Source organism: Podarcis liolepis (assembly GCF_965112155.1).
Source record: "Podarcis liolepis genome assembly, chromosome: 1".
In the NCBI taxonomy this organism is placed as follows: Eukaryota; Metazoa; Chordata; class Lepidosauria; order Squamata; family Lacertidae; genus Podarcis; species Podarcis liolepis.
Window position 1 is genome coordinate 102,451,019 of NC_139554.1, and position 19,826 is coordinate 102,470,844.

The 19,826-nt window shown below is 42.5% G+C and overlaps 1 protein-coding gene and 1 long non-coding RNA gene across 3 annotated transcripts in view; one reads left to right on the plus strand and one right to left on the minus strand.

The window, feature by feature from the left end:
- The window catches only part of LYPD6 (LY6/PLAUR domain containing 6), a 62,864-nt gene extending 43,561 nt beyond the window's left edge, over nucleotides 1-19,303 (plus strand). For both annotated transcript variants that reach the window (XM_083495273.1, XM_083495274.1), the window contains exons 2-5: nucleotides 3,250-3,439; nucleotides 8,694-8,792; nucleotides 12,937-13,067; nucleotides 14,791-19,303. In XM_083495273.1, the coding sequence (XP_083351399.1) occupies nucleotides 3,322-3,439; nucleotides 8,694-8,792; nucleotides 12,937-13,067; nucleotides 14,791-14,952 (510 nt within the window). In that variant the 5' untranslated portion in view covers nucleotides 3,250-3,321 and the 3' untranslated portion in view covers nucleotides 14,953-19,303. The remainder of the gene's footprint in view (nucleotides 1-3,249; nucleotides 3,440-8,693; nucleotides 8,793-12,936; nucleotides 13,068-14,790) is intronic.
- Nucleotides 15,642-19,826, minus strand: part of LOC310703366 — an 84,396-nt gene continuing 80,211 nt past the window's right edge. The window contains exon 2 of the long non-coding RNA XR_014524096.1: nucleotides 15,642-15,830. This is a non-coding gene — a long non-coding RNA (uncharacterized lncRNA). The remainder of the gene's footprint in view (nucleotides 15,831-19,826) is intronic.

A 19,826-nucleotide genomic window follows, 5' to 3' on the forward strand; every position in this document is an offset into this window, starting at 1 on the left:
GAGGCCCTCTTACATGTAGTCATGTGAAGATTGGCAGGTATCAAAAAGAAGCAGGGCCTTTTTTCCCTTTTGCTAGCCTTTCATATCCTTCAGATGCCGAGTTAAAACATGGCTCTTCAGTAAAGTCTTTGGGCCTGGCTGATAACCTCATTTATTTGCCCTTCCTGGTCATTGATTTCTATCCTGAATTTTGCATCTTTGAGAAGCTTTTGATGTAATGTTTCAACCCTTTTAAGAGAAGGGAGATGGCTTTAGTTCTGCTAGCACTTCTTTCAATGCCCTGTTCTCCATTGGACTGATGACTGAAAACAGGAGCCAGCTGCATGTCTGCCCTAAAGGCTGGCACCAGCTCTGTCGCAACATTTCTTACTAGCATTACGGATTGGAAGGATGAGGCTTTTAGAAGAATATAAGGAGGCCATTCACTTTATGTTGAGGAGCAGGGAGAAGAATGTGATTGCTGCCAGGTAGGTAGGAGGGTGCTGAAGATCTGCTTGCCAACCCTCCAGAACAGCCAAGCTCTCCTGGCAGAGAGAGAGAGAGAGAGAGAGAGAGAGAGAGAGAGAGAGAACTGATCAGGCTTCTGTATTTGTTGATAAAGCTCTCATATTAGCCATATTCACTCTTTCCCTCAGACTTGTATGGGTGAGGAGTAGGGATATTGGAGAATTCCATTGAAAATGGGAGCAAGCAGAAGTGGCCAATGTTGGCTTATTCATCATGTGTCCAGAATGGAAGCCAACTCAGTGAATATGATTGGTATTTGCTGTCGTTGCTTTCATTCCACAAACGATACATAATTGATTGCATTCCCCCACTTCCTTTGCACTGCATTTGCATTATAATGAATGGAGTGGAATAAAGTAATGTCAATGAAACAGTGCTATGTGCAGTGAATATGAGCGGAAGGGGGAACAGTGCCTTCTTGCATACGTAGTGAGAAGCGTGTGGGGTTGTCCACTACCCTTTCCTCCCTTGATGCACATGTGAGTGGGAAGCTTCTCCCATCAGTGTGGCTTTGCCCATGGCTTCATCAGGTGCAGTTCCATTCATCCTTCCAGAATAGGGTGGGATGTGTTATTTGAATGGGATTTGGAGGTGTAAACATAACTATGGCCATTTTACCCCATGTAATCTACTCCATGTTCTCTTCAATGCAAGAGACAAGGAGTGCTGCAAGGTACTTAAAGAACTTTGGACTCAAGCTCCTGACACAGATTGGCATGAAAAGACACAGTGCCTTTGGGCAAATTAAGGTAGTGAGTGGCTGGAGTGTCAATGGCACTCTGTGTTATAACACATCCTGCAAGCAAGAATTTTCCTTTTAAAGCTTTGAGAAAAGGATGGGGCAAGAGATTTGGGAGCAATCCTAGAAGGTCTGGGGTTCCAGGTTCCTTGGTTGCCCCCTACTGAAACCCTTGGAAGAGACGATAGATGTAGAATAGAATTAAATTCTTTATATGGCTCCAGAAAAGAATGTCAAAGAGAGCAGCTATAGTATTAGAGTAAGGATAAAAGTATTATAATGAATAGGTTGCTTTAAAGATTGTGTGTGTGGGAGGGGAAAATATATATCTTCTGCTCTCTCTCTTTAAATAATAATAATAATATAATAATAATTGTTCCCTATCTCTCATAGCTTTCATGTTCAACTTGGTAGGGGTGATTTTAGAAGGCCACTCTGCGTGTCTTCTTAGGAGTGTAAATGGGGATGGAAAGACTTTGGTAAAATTGCCTGCTTCAGATAGTCTAAACAATTGCTGCTTTATATTTTCTTCCCATTATGTCTGTTGGCACCATTTGTTGGATAAGCTAGATCTTCTTCTTCTTTTGTTTACAAAAAAGTTGTCCAACAAGTGGGTATAGCTAGATGCCATCATTTGTGTGGCACCTCTTCAAGCAACTTACTCTCCTTTAATTACTGCTACAGTAATTACTTTGTTGTCTCAAGGGGAAAGGATGGATCTGTTTATCTCAGTCTGAAAGACTGGCTACGCTGCAGAATTTGCCAGGTGAATCAGCTTATGGACTTGAACATAACTGCTTAGAAAGAGCATGCTGGTAGTTTTGATGAGAGGGCCTGAAGGGCCACAGATCTCGGTGTAAAAAAAAAAATGTATTACATTACAGCACATTACATGACAACACATCAAGCTTCTTGGTGTGCTGATCCTTACAGTTCCATAAGGCACACGTTTTACTGTGGCTGAGACCACATTCTGTGAACAATGGTTTTCTTGGTTTCATTGGCAACTGCCGAAGAATCTCATGATAGGATCTCACGGTAACAATCTCTCCTGATTAAAAATAAATTGTAGCTGGCATATTAAAGGGGATAGCCCTCGGTGGACTGTAGGGCCTTGTATAATAAATAAGTGGCTGTGTGGAATTTTACCAAGTGTTCTAAACTTACACCTTTGTGCCACTTTTCCGGTGCCAAAGATTTTGGCGTCAGTTCAGTTCCAAGCCCTGACTCAGGTTGGTGCTTCAAGCATTATGGTACATAGTTGTTGTTTTTTATAATTGCCTGAAGAGAACAGAGATAGTTGTACTGATCTTATTCTAATGAAATAAAAATTTACCTATTTGATTGAAATCCAGATAACCTCTGAAATGTACCTTCTGCAAAGGAATCGTTTATATGCAAGATTTCCTTTAGTTGGGTGTAGATGGGTGCATGCGTTGGCTGTACATATGGTAAAATAAACCTGCAGAGTCATAAAATATGAGGGCCTTTGCATGATGATGTGCACAGGGGAAACAACTTTCATGGTAACTTGAATCAGACCACTGGTTCCATTACTTCCTGTACTGTTTCTGCCCTTTCTGAGTAAGCAGAAGAGGACTGAAATTTGCTTCTAGCTTTGCTACCCAAGATTCGTTAACTGGAGACGCAAGGGATAAGATCTGGGAAAGCATGTGCTGCCTCTTTATCCTTTTCTGAAAGTAAAAGGTTGGGCCATAATTATCGCTGTGTTTTGGCAATCCAGTTTTGGAGTATAAGGTATGGCAGAGATCCCAAATTCTTTGCGTTCTGACATTGATTAGTACTCTGACATTGATTAGGGTGGCATGGGCACTCCCCTGCCCCAACCAAGTTGAGGGGGTACAAAAGAAATCCATTTTGGGGTGCCAAATTCAGGGTGCCATATTATGAAAGATGATTAGAGTCTGCCGCTGCTGGGAATAGTTTAACTGAGTTTACTGACTGACCAATGTTGTGTTCTTTCTTTTTTTCTCTCCCTCCAGGTGCACATCTCTTCCAGATACAAGGAGAACGAACTCCCAAGAAATCCGCATGTTTGAGGCTCCCCCTCTGCAATGGCATCTTGGCCTGTGCTGGCCTGGGTCCTGCTCATCCGTTTCATTGCTGATTACCTGAATGGAATTCAAGCCCGGGAGTTCACAGTGAAAGATATTGTCTACCTTCATCCTTCAAGTAAGTCTCAAGGAGCAGCTTATTATATTAAGACAGGAGTCAGCAAACTTTTTCAGCAGGGGGCCGGTCCACCGTCCCTCAGACCATGTGGTGGGCTGGACCCCACATTTTGAAAGGGAAAAAATGAACAAATTCCTATGCCCCACAAATAACCCAGAGATGCTTTTTAAATAAAAGCACACATTCTACTCATGTAAAAACACCAGGCAGGCCCCACAAATAACCCAGAGATGCATTTAAAATAAATCACGCAGATGTATTTATTCATGTAAAAACACGCAGATTCTCGGACCGTCCGTGGGCCCGATTTAGAAGGCAATTGGGCCGGATCAGGCCCCCAGGCCTTAGTTTGCTTACCCATGTATTAAGATGTCCACTCAAGAAATATGAAAAAGAGGAGAGGAAGCTAACATTTCAAAGTCCATAAGCTCTTTACAAACAGCATTTTTTTCATTTTTGGGTGTCAACACTAAAAAGGAAAAAGCCCTAAACATTTCCCCAACAGAGAAGTACAGGATCTTAAAATAATGACAACCATTGATTAAGTCATTTCAGTTATTGAACAAAAGTGTCGCTCCACAGATCCCCGTGTGGTGCTGCGTCTCTTGAGTCTGAGTCTTCCCATTTCTCTCCACTGTAAACAGTAAAAGAAAACAGAACTGTAAAAAAAGCTAAAGCCAAAAACGCTTCCAGAAACGCCACACAGTATTTACTATATCTGCTGGCACTAAAGTGGCTTATAGAAACAAATAAAATGCTTAATGTCTCTGTTCTGCCCTCCATCCAATGAAACAGACCCTATGAATCCAAAACAGCTCCTGAGAACAAGGTTGCTACTAATACAAATAGCAATTGCCTAGATCTTGTAGATAATGGGGGGAAAGTGTTTTCTGGAATGGTAAAGCATATCTAACAATCTCCCACTTTCCCCCTCCCCTTAATGGCCTGGTTCAGCAAGCTCCAGTCTCCTCCTTGGGCATGGCCACCCACAAGCCAAAGTTTGGAAATACCTGCTTCTTGATTTAAAACTGGAGTTTACTGGGAACTCTGATTAGTCTAAACAAGCCAGAATCATAAACCATGGTAGGAATTCAATGTTGTGCATTTCTGCTTGTCAGGTGTGTGTGTTTCTTTCTTTCTTTCTTGGCCTGCGGGGTAGGAGTCCGGGGGGGGGGGCAGGAATAAATGGCAAACCTTATTCATATTTTTAATCCAGAGTGAGCATGCAAGTTGTCTCAGAATCATTGAAAAGGAGCAGATTGAGCTTCTGCATGCAGGCGGGACAAAAAAAGCAAATGACCTTGTACACATTACATATGTTGCATGCAATCTTACTGTCATCTGTGGTCTCTTTCCTTGCCTTCTCTGGTCGTGTTGCTTCTTCCTGCTTTTATCCTGAGCTCTCCCCAGTTGGCATGAGCAAACCTTTCCCAAACATTCCGTAGTTGGCAGCCTAGCCACATCTTATTTAGGTAGTATCTCTGTTCTAGTTTGTATTAAATTGCATTTATAGCACCTTATTGTTTGTGTTGTTCATTATGCATTCTGTTGTATGCCCCCCCTTTTTTTGGCAGGTAGGTGGTCTGTAAGTATCATAAAGCCAACAAGCACACACATTTTAAGGCTGGCTTATATTTTCACAGGTGGTTTTAAAAATGATGCTTGCACAACTATAAGCAACCTTTCTCGTGTCTTTCCACCCTTTTTTTTTACTTTCAGCTTCAATTTTGTTTTTAAACAAAGGCACAAAGGTGGGGTGGGGAGTTGATTTCTGCTATTTTCTTTCAATTTGGCATCGTTAGGTGCTTTCCTGTTGACCAAGAGAGTGAATTGCAAGATATAGTTACAGGCAAATTCTGGGCACTGGGCAGTTGCTTTTGATTTCCTTTAGAATAGTCCTCTTAGGGCACTGGGGCCTTTTGCTCTGAACCACAGTCTATCAGGCTTATTAACTTCTTAGATCCTGAGCCAAACAAATCTCACTCACAGCTGTGGCTACTGCTTTTTGAAGCTTCCTTTCAGTTCAAGGAGGGGGGGGAGCAGAAGCAAAGAAATTACAGGCACCTCCTGGAGGTTTTTTTCTTGCAGCCCTTCTTAGCTTTGCATGTATGTGTCTCTTGCCTACAGACTGGAGGTATAACATCAAGGAGTCACAATGCTGAGCAATATCTTCCCTCTGAACGCAGGAGAGGAGCAATGCTGCCCTTCTGCTTTAGCTCTGCTCTCTTAAGTATCATAGGAAGAGTTGAAGACTGTGGAATCTGTGCTATTGGTCCAGGTCCCATGAACAGGGTTTCTGCATTCCAGGGGTTGGTAGGTGCTTTAAAAGACCCAGGCCCATGGCATAAATATACATAAAAACTGCATGCACTCATTTGTAATATAGATGCAAAAGGAGTCTGATGTTTAGAAGGAAAGCCACCCTGTTTAAGCAAAGTTTTCATAAAAATTCTGTCTCTTTGTGTGTTTTTAAGATGATAAGGGCAGAAGATTCAGAGGCCGATGCACAAAACCTGGACCTTGGGTCCCTTTGGACTGCCCCATAACATTGTCCCCCTATGTATCCACGAAGGATGCACGATCCACTCTGGTTATCCTTGCTATAGCCCAAAGCAGCTAGCTTTGTTGCAATCCCTGAGACCAAGGCCTGGCTAGCATGTACATCCTACAATTAACTTGTGACATCTAAGAAAACAGGAGCTTGTTTGGCCTTCATGGGCACTTGAGAAATCCAGATCTGAATGATCTCCCATTACATGAATAGTATACTGCTTGTAAAATACTTACAACCTTGCAAAGTGTGGCGGTATTTTTCCCATATTGTGAAAGTTCGGTCACAGTAGATTATCTGTGCCTGCATGCACATCACATTATGCAAAGCCAGTTTTTAAAAAGGGTGTTTGTTTGTTTTTACTATACTGGCACTAAAATTCTGAGCTTTAGCACCAGATTTATGGGTACTGGAGTGTATGTAGGCGTCAAGGAATTTTTTCTAGACTTTGTGTAACATAGAAAGACTTCGTTCCTTTCTTTCGTAAGATAGTGGTTCATTCTCAGAACGGAACTGTAGGAGTGTTTGCGTTCCAAGGCCCAAGGCACATTTTGTAAGCCAGCAATGGTAGTGTGATATATGGAGTTGATATAGGCTGCTTGCCAATGTTACAATCACTGTAACAGGTTTTCATTTTTCCCAGGAGGAAGAAAGCAATCACTTTTGTGATGGCTTCTAGAGAACACAGTAGCAAAAGTCTATATGTTTTCATTTACGCTTTTCGGAGGTTTGGGGAGACATAATCTGCCAGTGGCTGCGTAGTGAACAGTGTTCCTGAAAAGCAGAGGTTAACTGTGATGCTTTATGTTGCTCAAGTTGTTTGAGAAGCAAATTTTGAATTTTGCTACCTCTTTCTTGAAAGCAAACGTAGCTCCCAAATCTGCACATCAATTTCGTCCCTGTAGCCTAGTCCCCAAATCTCTATTGGCTATGACAAACGTGAGACTATGACATTTATCTCCCTCATCCCTTTTGAATGCTATTTATTTCTCTCAATTAACTGGCTAAATTAATGTAGAGGGGTCACTGTAGATGCATCATTAGGGTTTAGTTGCAAATGTACATTATCTTTTATATTTGTTTTAAGTTGTCTAATGATTTTCCTCAAAGAATTCTGGCACTCTGAGAACTGAATGCCAGACTAGATTAGTTGTTGACTGATCCATCAGGGCACTTCTTAACGGGAGATGGTGAAGGTGTTGATACTTTTCTGCTAGAGCTCCCTAGCGCGTACACTCCCCCAACCCCACCTGAGCTGCAGTTTCCGCGATTCCCAGAGACAGGAAATTGCTATTGAACCAGTTTAAGGCTACAGTTCTATATACATTTACTTGGGAAGTCAGCCTCCTTTAATTCAGTGGCACTTCACGGTAGACATGCCTAGGCTTGTGCTGCGGGTCTGTAGTGCAGATATGCAGAGAGAATAAAATGTCACTTTCTGAATACAGGGGCTGATTAGAGTCAGGAACAATATCAACTGATCCTGGTGTCGGTCCATTTCTCACTTTTCAGCTGCCCCCTGCTCTGTTTGCTGCATTGAGGAGGGGTATTTGGATTGCTGATTCCCCCTCCCTTTCAGTAGACCTTTCTTAACATTATGTCCATCATGTCGGTGGCTACTTGAAAGGCTTCTGAATCCAAAAGGTTAGATTGACGCATGCCTTGAGTGGAATTCCACCCATGGAACTGCCTTGCTGGAGAAAGAAGCAGGGCAATTGCCTCTCGCAGAATGACATCTAACCAGCCTTCAACCAGCTGTTCCACTTAATATAGCTTATTTGGGGCAAGGAAGGTCTGCAGGAAAATCAGGAAAACAGCTGGGGATCTATTTAATGTTTCTCCTGGAGTTGCTCATGTAGTTGTATAGCCAAGCTGCTTTTCTCTGGCTTTGCAGTAGGAGGTTCTGGTTTGGAAATTTCGAAGAGTGCTATAAAATACCACAAATGAGTGGTAAAGCATTTTGGGGTACACACGATCTGTTATGTTTGTTTTTCTCCTGTTCAGTTTCTCTCTTTCCCCTTCTATTCTTGTTGGGCACTTTTTGAACAGGTGCTGCTGCTGCTGCTGCTGTTGTGCTTCGGTTCAATACAAATTCTACCTTGATTTGGATAGTGCCTGAAATGGCAGCTCTGGCTCTCTACCCCAAAAGATCAGCCCTTTCAGTTACTATACAAACTGGTTCTCGGAGGCACAATCCCCAGAGCAGGAATAGCAGCACAGTGCCGCTTCTATGTGTTGATCTGCAGCTTCCATCATTCCATTATGCCCATGGCCCTTGCTGTCTGGGGCAGACAAGAAGATACCATGTTATTTTTCTAGAAAAAGAGGTGTCAAAACTCACCATGAACACCTTCCTCGGTCTCTTCTGACGGCAATGGTGCCCACCTGAGAGGTGCCGGAACTGAGTTCCAGCTGAAAATAAGCTCTGGCTATCCCTGCCGTATATTCTTTTTCCTCAGCCAAGAAAATACTGTTCTTGTTTTGGCTTGACATTCTTTTTCATCTGAAGGTTTTTCTGAGGTTAAATGGCAAGGAAGAAACATGGAACTCCAGATCACATCACCAATAGTGTTCAACTTTTGTATAAATCTTGTATAAACATTTGGCACCGTTTGTTTCTATTCTCACCCACCCCTTAAACAATGTTCCAAATGGATTGATGATGTTAATGTAGCTATGGCTTTTTTTGTTTTTGTCTTCCAGCTACTCCGTATCCTGGGGGATTCAAGTGTTTCACCTGTGAAGAAGCAGTCGACAACTATGACTGCAACCAGTGGGCTCCAGATATCTATTGCCCAAGAGGTAAATGAGCTGTGTGTTTGCAGTGAAGGTGTTTTCAGAATGTGCGTCCGTCTTAGATGTGGTTGAAACTTGCTACACAGATTCTTCTAGCAGATATAGGCCTTCCTGCCACCTCTAAGGAATTGTACTGAGGACAGATTATTGCCCACCTGTGAATCACTCTGCATCATGATTTCAGGTGAGCTGGTTTTGCCTGCAGCAGGCATAGGCATCGCGCACAAGCCTGACCATCAGTTCATTTCTTTGAGAACACTATGCAAGGCTTCACAGATCAGCTGATTGGCTATGTCTGACAATCAGCTGATCAGCAGTTCCCACTTGGCTCAACCACGTCCTTACCTGTCCCATGCCTGACATTCTTTATGAAATGAGGTGTGGGGCAGGAGGCCAACAGTCCAGAGGTTCCTACCTGCAGTGCTAGATTTAGCTGAGGGGGTGCAAAGTAGAGAAGACCTATCATTGAGAAGGTTCATTTGGGGGCACCCAATTTTGGGCTTGCTCAAGGTGCCGTACTACCACAGACTACCTGACCCCTGCACTATGAAGAAGGAAGCAGCTTCGAGGCCTTTTAAATAACTCCTCTTTTTATAATCTGGGCCTCTTGTGTCTCAGTTTTACTTTAATTTCCAATAGTTTTTATTACCGTATTTTTCGCTCTATAGGACGCACTTTTTCCCCTTCAAAAATGAAGGGGAAATGTGTGTGCGTCCTATGGAGCGAAGACGCCATAGCCCCGCGCGCGCTCTCCCAGCTGGGGAGGTGATGCGGGGTTGTAGAGGCTCCTGCCATAGCCGTGCGTCACCTCCCCAGCCGGGAGAGGGTTGCGGGGGGCTATGGCAGGAGCCTCTACAGCCCCGCGTCACCTCTCCAGCCAGGAGAGTGCGTGCGGGGCTAAAGCAGCCCCCCGCGACCCTCTCCCGGCAGGAGCCTCTATAGCCGCGTGTCAGCTCTCCAGCCGGGAGAGGGTCGCGGGGGGCTGCTTTAGCCCCGCGCGCGCTCTCCCGGCTGGAGAGGTGACGCGCGGCTATGGCAGGAGCCTCTCCGCTGTGCCTTTCCGCTGCTCCCTGACCTGCTCTTTGGGGCTGGTGGTGAGCTTCCCCCGCCAGCCCCAAAGAGCAGGTCGAAAGGAACCTGAATCCTGGAGAGCGAGAGGGGTCAGTGCACACCGACCCCTCTCACTCTCCAGGCTTCCAAGGTAGCCGCCTGAACGCACCTTAAACCACACCTTGTTTTAGAGCGGGAAAACAAGAGGGGGAAAGTTCTCCGCCTCTCTGTGCATCGCCTCCTGCCGCTTCACTGAAGGGGCGCTGGGCAGAGAGGGGGAGAATTTTTTTTTCTTGTTCTCCCCCCTCTAAAACAAAGTGCGTCCTATTGTCCAGTGCGTCCTATGGTGCGAAAAATACGGTATGTTATATTGCATGTTACGTTGGCTTGTTTTTGCTTTGAGAGCTGTCCAAAGAACTCCTGTTATGGGAAGGCTACGTACATAAACACAAACCACAAACAAACCCAATTTCATATGTAATTTATATACTGTACCCTAGATGGTTTACAGCTGAAATGTACAACAAATGTCACATTGCCATCCTATAACATTTCAAAGTACAGTGGAACCTCAGTTTTTGAGCGTCTCGAAAGCCAAATGATTTGGAACCAGAACACCAAAACCTGGAAGTAATTGGTTCCATTTTCGCACACACCTCAGAAGTCAAACGGCTTCCGCTGCATGTTTTTCCATTTTTCCAGTGGATTTTGTGGACTGCCCCATTGATCCTTGATTTTCGAACGTTTCAGAAGTCGAACGGTCTTCTGGAACAGATTATGTTCGAAAACAGTGGTTCCAGTCTCTAACAATTCAAGAATACATTTCACATACAGTATTCCAAGACAATATTAACGAAATACCAGCAAACAAGAATGCAAAATAGTCCCATTGATTGCACATTACAAACAATTTGCAAATAGCCATTCTAGAAGTCCCTTTCACTGCTTCCTGTAGGATTCCTCTCATCATCCCCTGTGTATTCTTACCCCCATCTCTTTCAACTTGAGTCCACTCTCAAACACCCTGTGTATCCACTGCTCCTCTGCCTTCACTCTCATCTATTCAGACCCTTCACCCCAAAACCTTTCTTCACTTTCAAGCAACTCCCTCCCACATTCACATCCACCAGCCTATCTTTTATAAACAAATATGGAGGCAAGCTTTCTCCTCAGTCTTATTTCAGACTTCAGTGCTTTGGAAGCTGGCTAGCAACATCTGCAGTCCCTTCTAGATCGGTGTAGAACTTCCACATGGTCTGGCCTTACCATTTAATCCGCTGGGATAGATTTGATGACCACAGACGGTGTTGTCGTTCTGCTCCCAATGACGAGACTATAGGGAAGAAGCAAATTTGTGGAAGCATTTTAATTCAAGTGAATACAGACGCTAGGGTTACCTCATCAAATATGAATCTGGTACAGCCCAAAGATATGCCTGTTCTGATGTTTTATTCTAGTCCTGCTCAGAGTGTGGCAACTAGTTGGAAGGAAGCCAGTGTGGTGGAAATCTAGTTTGAAGGGAGGAAGGGAAGGCAGACACCATGTTTTGCTCCCGCTATGGGAGAAGGCTGCTGGGGGAATACTATGCTCTGCCAGGTTGCTTGAAAATGATGCTACCCATGAGGAATGAAACTGGATTTTCCAAGCACCCAGCACACTTTTCTGAGCAGAGCAAGATGGCAAAGCGGGTTGAAGTGGGTAAATGCAGTTTATAGGAAGTTGAAGGACTGGTGTCCTCTTTCTCAAGCTCTTCAAAAATGAATACCCTGCGGATACACAAGAGCAGGCCTTTTCTGGGGTGGCTCTCCATTTGTGGAATGTTCTCACCAAGGAGGCTTCCCCTGGTATCTAGGTGCCGTTCAAAAGCATTCCTTTTCCCCCAGGAATTTGACTTATTAAACAATCTATGGCCTTTTAAACTGGCGGGTGGGGGGATTATTGGGGTGTGTGTGTTGTATGTTATATATTTTTGTGTTTTTATATCGTAAAATGCCCTGTGATCCTCAGATAGGGTGGTATAGAAATTTAAGGCATTAATAATAATAATAGTAATAAATTAGATTCCAACCAATTTACATGAACTTTCTATTTGGGGGCAGAATAACGATTTCTGGGAGCAGCCACACTGCCCAAAGCTGTATTACAAGGAGCTGCTCAATAAAACATAACAAAGTGAGCAGCAGCACTGACTTTTGAAAATATTTCCCAACTTCAAAGAGACATGATTTGGGGTATTAAAGGAGAGTGGCTAATTAGGCTGCACAACAGCTTACATTTTTGGACTCAGGTTTCCATTACTCCCGTGAATTCATTAGTGTAGCTCATAAGCTACCTGCTTTTGATGATTTAGCTGAGATGCACTTGCCATAGTTAGGCTTCTATTAAAGCTCTTTTGTGTTATCTACTTTGAAAGATAGCGGGAGCCTTTTACATCTCCTCTCAGTGGGATTGCTGTACATCTGCAAAATATGGGATTTGGAGGCTGGAATCGACTGGGTGGAAAATCTAATCCATCTTTTATCTTTGCCGCAAAGGCTCCACAAGCTGCTTAGACTCACAGCTTTTGGATAACCTTTTTATTCTCATAGTCTTATGACTACATTAGCTGAACTATCAAAATACACGGCAAATGATGTACACGCTAGCTAGATATTAGTCCTAGCTAGAATCGGGTTCACTTACTTCTTAGAGAATGTGAAATCCCCGAAGACATTGAGAGAGATTGCAGAATAATGGGATGCTGTTAATGAGTAAATGGCTTCAGGATAGCAAGCTTTGAGGCATTGGACTGCACAGTCCAATTGGACTGTTTTTAAAAGAAAGGTTCGGTTCATGAAAATGTGTGAAGGAGATGTGCAAAATAGATGAAGGAAGAAGTTCTCTTGGAAGCTTCCCAAGATTTACATTTTGCACTCCATTTCTAGTGCTATGAAAGAGGGAGGGGAAACCTTTTTATCTCCACTTTTTCCATGCCACGTATAATTTTATAAACTTCTACCATGTAACCTCTCGCTTGCCTTTTCTCCAAACCAAAAAGCCCTATGAAACCTCTTACAAACAGGAAAAATACAAAAACAATTTTCCCCCTCTGTCCTGACAGCTACACGATACTGCTATACTCAACACACGCTGGAAGCCAATGGAAAGAGTGTATCTGTTACCAAGCGCTGTGTTCCTCTGGAGGATTGCCTGTCCACAGGATGCATAGATCTCCAGCATAAGGGTTTGAAGGTAAGAAGTGAAATGGACGATCCTTGGTCCACGCTCACTCCAACACAGAGCAGATCTTTTTCACACCACTTGTGTGTATCTACCCAACAAAATGGGGACATGGCCGTTTTAGTTAGGATGATTTATTTTTGTGGCTTTGTTTTGTATTCAGATAGGCACCAATTATTATGCATTGCATAAAAGGAGGAACTGAGTTGAGGATTGTTGGCACCCCAAAATTAAGTAAGCATATTTGCTATTAAAATTGGAGGGTTGTAAGTAGGCATTTATCAAGTGGAAGTTTGGGGAAATAGAAACCCCTTGGCTAATCCTACATACAGTGCTTTTTTCTAAAAAAAAATATGTTTAAGGGTACTCTCATTTTCCTACTCATATTGAAATACTGCCTCTCAATGAGGCCAAACTTAGATTCACAAAATGTTTAGGGGTATGCGTACCCCTGTGTCCCCCCAGAAAAAAGCACTGCCTACATATGTTTCTCAACTATGGTATGGATGCTACCAAGATGGTTTTATGCATGTGATGGTAAGTTAACTTTTGGAAGTGGTTACCTGTAATCATGTGAATAAAACTGGTTCATTTTTAAAACACAGAAATATTGTACATACCAATCAGATCTTCCATGGGGTTCTTGGGTGATTTTCTCCAAAGTTCACAACAGCTGGCCTTTTTTTTCCTCTTGAAATTTGGAAATGATCTGGAAACAGATGAGGTTGTTTTCGTTATTAATTTCTTGAGACTGCAGTGGTACTTCTGGTTGCGAACGCCTCTGGTTGCACACACTGCGGGTTACGAGCTCTGGTAACCCGGAAGTAGCCGCTCCCAGTTGCGAACTTTGCCCTGGGATGCAAGTGGAAATTGCGCACCAGAGAGGCACACGCAGAGGGAGGCATGCTTTTGCTAATGGCGCCTCAGGTTATAAGCGGTTTCCGGTTACGAATGGACCTCTGGAACAGATTCCGTTCGTAACCAGAGGTACTACTGTATACAGAAATTTTGTATTATGTGAGTTTTGGTTAGCCTTACTTTTCACACCACAATACAACTCAGCTCCAAAAAACCTATTTTAGGCATGGTAGCAGCTTCTAGAAGGGTATCACTTTCCACTTCAAGTTGCAAGTGGGGATTGCATTCAGCTGAATTTTCTCCCACCCTGAAAGGCCTTGGGTACATCCACTGGGATTTTTAAAAACTTGGCTGTTTTTTCTTTAAAAACAAAACTTCAAGCCATAAATCCAAATAGCATACTAAAGTCCTTCCTAGTTCCAAAAGTGGTTTGCCATGAGACAAAGAGGCCCTTTGCTGTGGATGGATAAAAATGGAACAACAGGCAGATAAAATATATAAAAAATTGTCCAGTAGCACCTTAGAGACCAACTAAGTTTGTTCTTGGTATAAGTTTTTGTGTGCATACAAAGAACAAACTTAGCTGGTCTCTAAGGTGCTCCTGGACAATTGTTTAATTTTTTTATCTATTTCGACTGTGTCAGACCAACACGGCTACCTACCTGAATCTGGAAACAGGCAGATAAATTAGCCCTTTCCTGCAACTTCTGTAATCTAAATTTCCATTTTATTTTATATTTCCATTATCATTTAAAAACAAACCAACCGACCCCAAACCTGGAACTTGGAGTGTAACATGTAGTTATCTCAATATGATGAAGGTCTTTTCACATATGGAACAGTTCTCTTGATCAATACTTTTTTTTCCTTTTTCCAGGTCTGCACTTCGTGTTGTGAGGGAAACATCTGTAACTTGCCGTTACCCAGAAATTCAAGCGATGCCATATTTGCAACAACAACTCCCATAAATCACACCCAGAGACATTTGCAAAGTGTACCAGTCATAATGGCATGTCTCCTGCTAGTTTTTGCTACGTAGACATCCCAAGATAAAGTGCCACTTACATATTGAGAAAAGCATTCAAGGATGAAAGTATTTATGAATACATATGACTTTAATTTAATATATGTTTTAAACCCTTCTTTCTTAGTGACATTTCTAAAGTCAGCTGTCTTGAATTCCTTTTAGCCTTGGCTGATTAAAAAGCCTTTGTTTTTAATCTGTGTCTTTGGTTTAAAAAAGAGGGCAGAATTTTGTTGTAACTCTAATAATTTGAAGGAAACCTTTCGTAATCAGAAGATTTTGGTCACTGCAAATACTTGATCGAAAAGCTATATTTCTTCCTAAGTAGTAGCTTTCAACTTCTGAAGGGAATATATCTAGAGTTTTTTACATAACAGTAAAGAAATTAAAACCAGGGCTCCCCAGTGAAGCCACTCCACTATGCAAAAAAAGGCTTTTGATTAATCAGCTGACAGCACTAAAGAAATATTAGTTGATTGATCATTCGAGTTTTAATAAACTGCATACGTTATTGCATATGAATGAAAAGATCCTCTTGAAGGAAAAGTATTCTTGATTCACGCATTTATGGAAAACAGGTACCAGCTTAGAGGCATTTCCTTACGTGTGACGAAGGAAGTCCATGGCTCTTCCAAGATGGTTCCTGCACCTTCTACTTTATGAAGGGTCAGTGTTTTTGTTTTACAAAATAAGTAGCATTTTCTTTCACATATCTGCTACCCAGTTAATTTGGGTCATTGTTTTAATACAGGCCTGTTTTAGGCATGTCCGATAATAATAATAATTTATTATTAATACCCCGCCCATCTGGCTGGGTTTCCCCAGCCTCTCTGGGCAAATCCCAGCAGAATATTAAAACCACGATAAAACATCAAAAACTTCCCTAAACAGGGCTGCCTTCAGATGTCAAGGAAATGAACAACTATCTGACTTTTAGAAGACATCTGATGGGAGGGCATTCCACAGGGCGGGCGCCACTACCGAGAAGGCCCTCTGCCTGGTTCCCTGTAACTTTGCTTCTTGCAGTAAAGGAACCACCAGAAGGCCTTTGGCACTGGACCTCAGTGTCCAGGCAGAACGATGGGGGGGTAGAGACGCTCCTTCAGGTATACTGTGCTGAGGCCATTTAGGACAGCACACACATGCACAGCCCCAAACCTGGAACGTCAGAAAGACATCACTAAAAGGGCAGAACAGTGTGTTTGCAGGCTTTTTCAATGGGTTTCCAATTTCATGTGAATTCACGCAATGACCTGGAATGCCACCCCTGTGCAAATGGGGAACTGCCTGTATTTCAAAAGGCTTTTAATTTAACCAATTCATAGAGTAAGACTTTCTGTCCTGTATACACTTCCCCAAGGGTGAAGACCATTGGACTCAATGAGGCTTTCTGAGTAGAGTCCTGCACACTCTGTGCGCACCTCTCTGATCCAGTGGAACATTCCTCTGAGTAAACTTTTCCAGGAGGGCACTGCACATGTTGCAAACCCAGTTTTGATGTGCTTTACAGATGTGCATCCCCATTTCCTTTGTGGATCCGTCCCTGTGATCGATGCTGGTTGTGTGCATTGGAGCCCCTTAAAAGCTGCACATTGGGCATTGTTAGGCTTCTGTCATGGGTCAGTAGGACTCCCCTACAAAATGTCTAATGAGAATCCGAGTTTGGATCAGAACTTCTTGACAGAGGAACGTTGTGGACAAATTTCTTTTCACTAAGGAAATGCTTCCACTGAAATGTGTTTTGCTAATCCAGACAATACTTTTGGCACATCAGAGGGTTTATTTTACATACTAGATCACAGTATTTATTTTTTTATGACATGGTCAGGATTGGTGACACGTTATACAGTGTTCTATTGTTAAGCAGCTATGGGCGGTGCATGGGCTGTTAGTATGTCATGGCAAACCATGGTTGATTGCTTACTGTGAACCTGCAGAATGTGTAGCTCCCACTTCTTTCTTGTTCACTAGTGAGTGGAGGCAATGAGATGCGGTCCTCTGGTGTAACATCAAATCCTAACTGGAGCAAAACACCAGCTAACCTTGGTTCGTATGTTGGGGATCATCACGGTTTGTTGCTCCCACTTGAGAAGTGGGTATCATGGTGTGTTCCCACAAACAACCATGACTTGCTATGATATGTGTTTTCAGCCTATATGTGACAATGACAATTTTTTTAGACTAGTGCTGTGGGGGGTGGGGAAGTAAAGCTGAAGCTAATTCAAATATGTGTCACTGTCTTATGACAGTATAAAGGATCAGTGGGATTTTATATACAATGAACAGCCATGTAATCATGAGTTATAGTGATTTTTATGAGTTGTCTTTGGCTTTTTATTATGTTTGGCTAATGCTGATCCACGGGGACCTGGCACTTTTCCAAGTTACAACGCATATTCTTGCTGTAAACCAAGGGGAGGGGGGAGGGGAAAATGGGAATAGGGAACTGTGATCAAATGTATTCCAATAAGAAACCTTTTCTAAATCCTAAGTGCTTCATAAAAACTTCTGCCCAAAGCAAACAAACCAGCATCTACCAGCCTCATATTCTGTGCTGTGTTTGTAGACACACACCCAAATCCTAAAATGTTTGTAATTCAGCTACTTTATGAAAACATGAACTCTTGTATTCGTTGCAGGACTTTGTGTGTGGGATGTATGTGTATAAATAAATGTAAACCTGCTGCTTCTATTATAAGAACAGGCCATACTATCCATTTATGCATCAAGGCGCACACAGGAGTCTGAACTGGAGGCAACTACCTGGAAGTAATTTTCACTGTGTTTTTCAGCAGTCCTGGTTCAAAGTCCCATGTACACTGCATTTCATGGCTAGGGGAATCAGTTGGGAGTCAGATCCGTTGGCAATGTGAGCCATCATGATGTTGATAAAACTAGTCATGAAGTCCCATTGAAAGCAATGAGATGCATTTAGTTGTGTGACTAACTTACGTTATTCTGCTAACAGCCAGCAGGGATAAATAGGGCTTATTGAAATTTCAAGGAATATATTTGAAAACAAGGTGTCTCCATCCAATTTTGCTCAATTCTCACTTACTCCATTTTAGAAGTCACCTTGACCCTCAGGAGTGGCTTTTTTGGAGGTGGGGGGCAGTAAAACTCGACTCCCTCTTCTTGTTCCTGGGATCCAACCTAGCCATGTCCCTCTGCCAGCAATGGCTTGTTTTTTGTTTGTTCGTTTCTTACATCATATACATTTTAATCCGTAACCTCTAATTTCATACACCAGATCTGACATACCCTTTTCCTGAGGCCCCGTGTAAAATCTAGTTCAAATATAATTGCAGTTCAAAGGGATGCAAGACTGACAATTGGGGCTGCTCATCCAATGTTGTGGCATACCACTAAAACGGTTGGGATTGGACAGTAAGACATCACTTCAGCCGGCTTTTAATCTGTACTACTGGGTTTTTTTCATAGAGTACCCCTCAACTCACCAAAGTCATGACTGGGGCTGAAACTGTGTGCCAAAATATATGTTTGATTTATATGCTCTTTAAGTCATGTTGCATCAGTAATTTGGAAAGCACTTTCCATATGTGAAATGTGAAAGGATTGCAAGGCACTTAGACGTTGTCTACATACCACACTTGTGCACTCACCATAAGGAGGCAGATAGCAATGGCATCCCTTTGTGCCCTCGCCACACCACTGCTATGAAGTAATGTGACTAGGTCATATGGAGAGTTTCGGCACCATTCATGGCAATGGCTAGCATGAAACAGGTGAGTGCCACCCTACACATTAAGAGTGTAGCGAGCACCTCATGGGGATGCTATTTTAAACAGTCTCTGTGATAGAGCTGGTCTACATGTTAATCACTAAGAGAATTGTTCGCATTGTGTCTTACAAAGAGATGTGTTGCATACATTGTGATCTCTGAAAAGGTAGTCAGTTGTTCGTTGTTGCACGATTGAACCATGTGGTTAAGCACTTCTTCACAAGCAAGAATGACTGGATTGTCCTGTCTGTGAAAGCTGTGGTTATTATGTGATACATCACTCAGGAAACTTATTATACTGCTCTGTAACCATTGAATTGGACCACACTTTGAAATCTTAATTTGAAAATTTTGCAGTCTAAGCATGATGGTGTTACTAAATTTGTATCTCTGCATTTGTATTTCATTCTGAATTTTAGATTTTTATGCTGTGAAAAAAAATATTGAAATGTGTCTAAGTAAAAGCATGATCATCTGAAGCCATATTTGTGCAAAATCTCCTGGTTATTATCCTTTCTACTGTTTTTGTAACCTTCTGTGGATGTATTCCTGTGTAAATAGTGCTCAGACTTGTTAATGTTGTAAATTTTGTACATTCTATAAATAAATAATGTTTTAAACATGGCATGTTTGAATGATTTTTCTTTCTATAATCCTCACACTCTCTTTGACGGTCTTTGTACTACTTAGCTGTAAGGAGCAAAGTTGTGTGCCAAGCTTTCTCTTTATTGTACAAATATACAGAGTAGCAACTAAGACCTGGTGTTTGCTTATTTATTTAAAATCATTTATACCTCTACAGGCACATACCCTCCACATATGGTGGGAATGCCCCCAAATCCAACAGCAATCTTACAAGAAATAGGCAAAATATCCAAACAGATATTGGAACCCACCCCAGAACCATCCCTATTGAATATTTTCCAAGACAATAATGTGCACTCACACTATAAAGAGCTCATAACCCACCTAACCACAGCAGACAGAAGCAGCATAGCTAGACACTGAAGAGACTTGTCAGGAGTGAACATGGACCACTGGTATCAAATCGTATGGGGGAAAGCTAACCTACAGACTGACATGGGGACAAATAAAAGAGGACACCTTACCCCCCCCCTTTATTACATACAGGGCCCGAAAAGTCAAC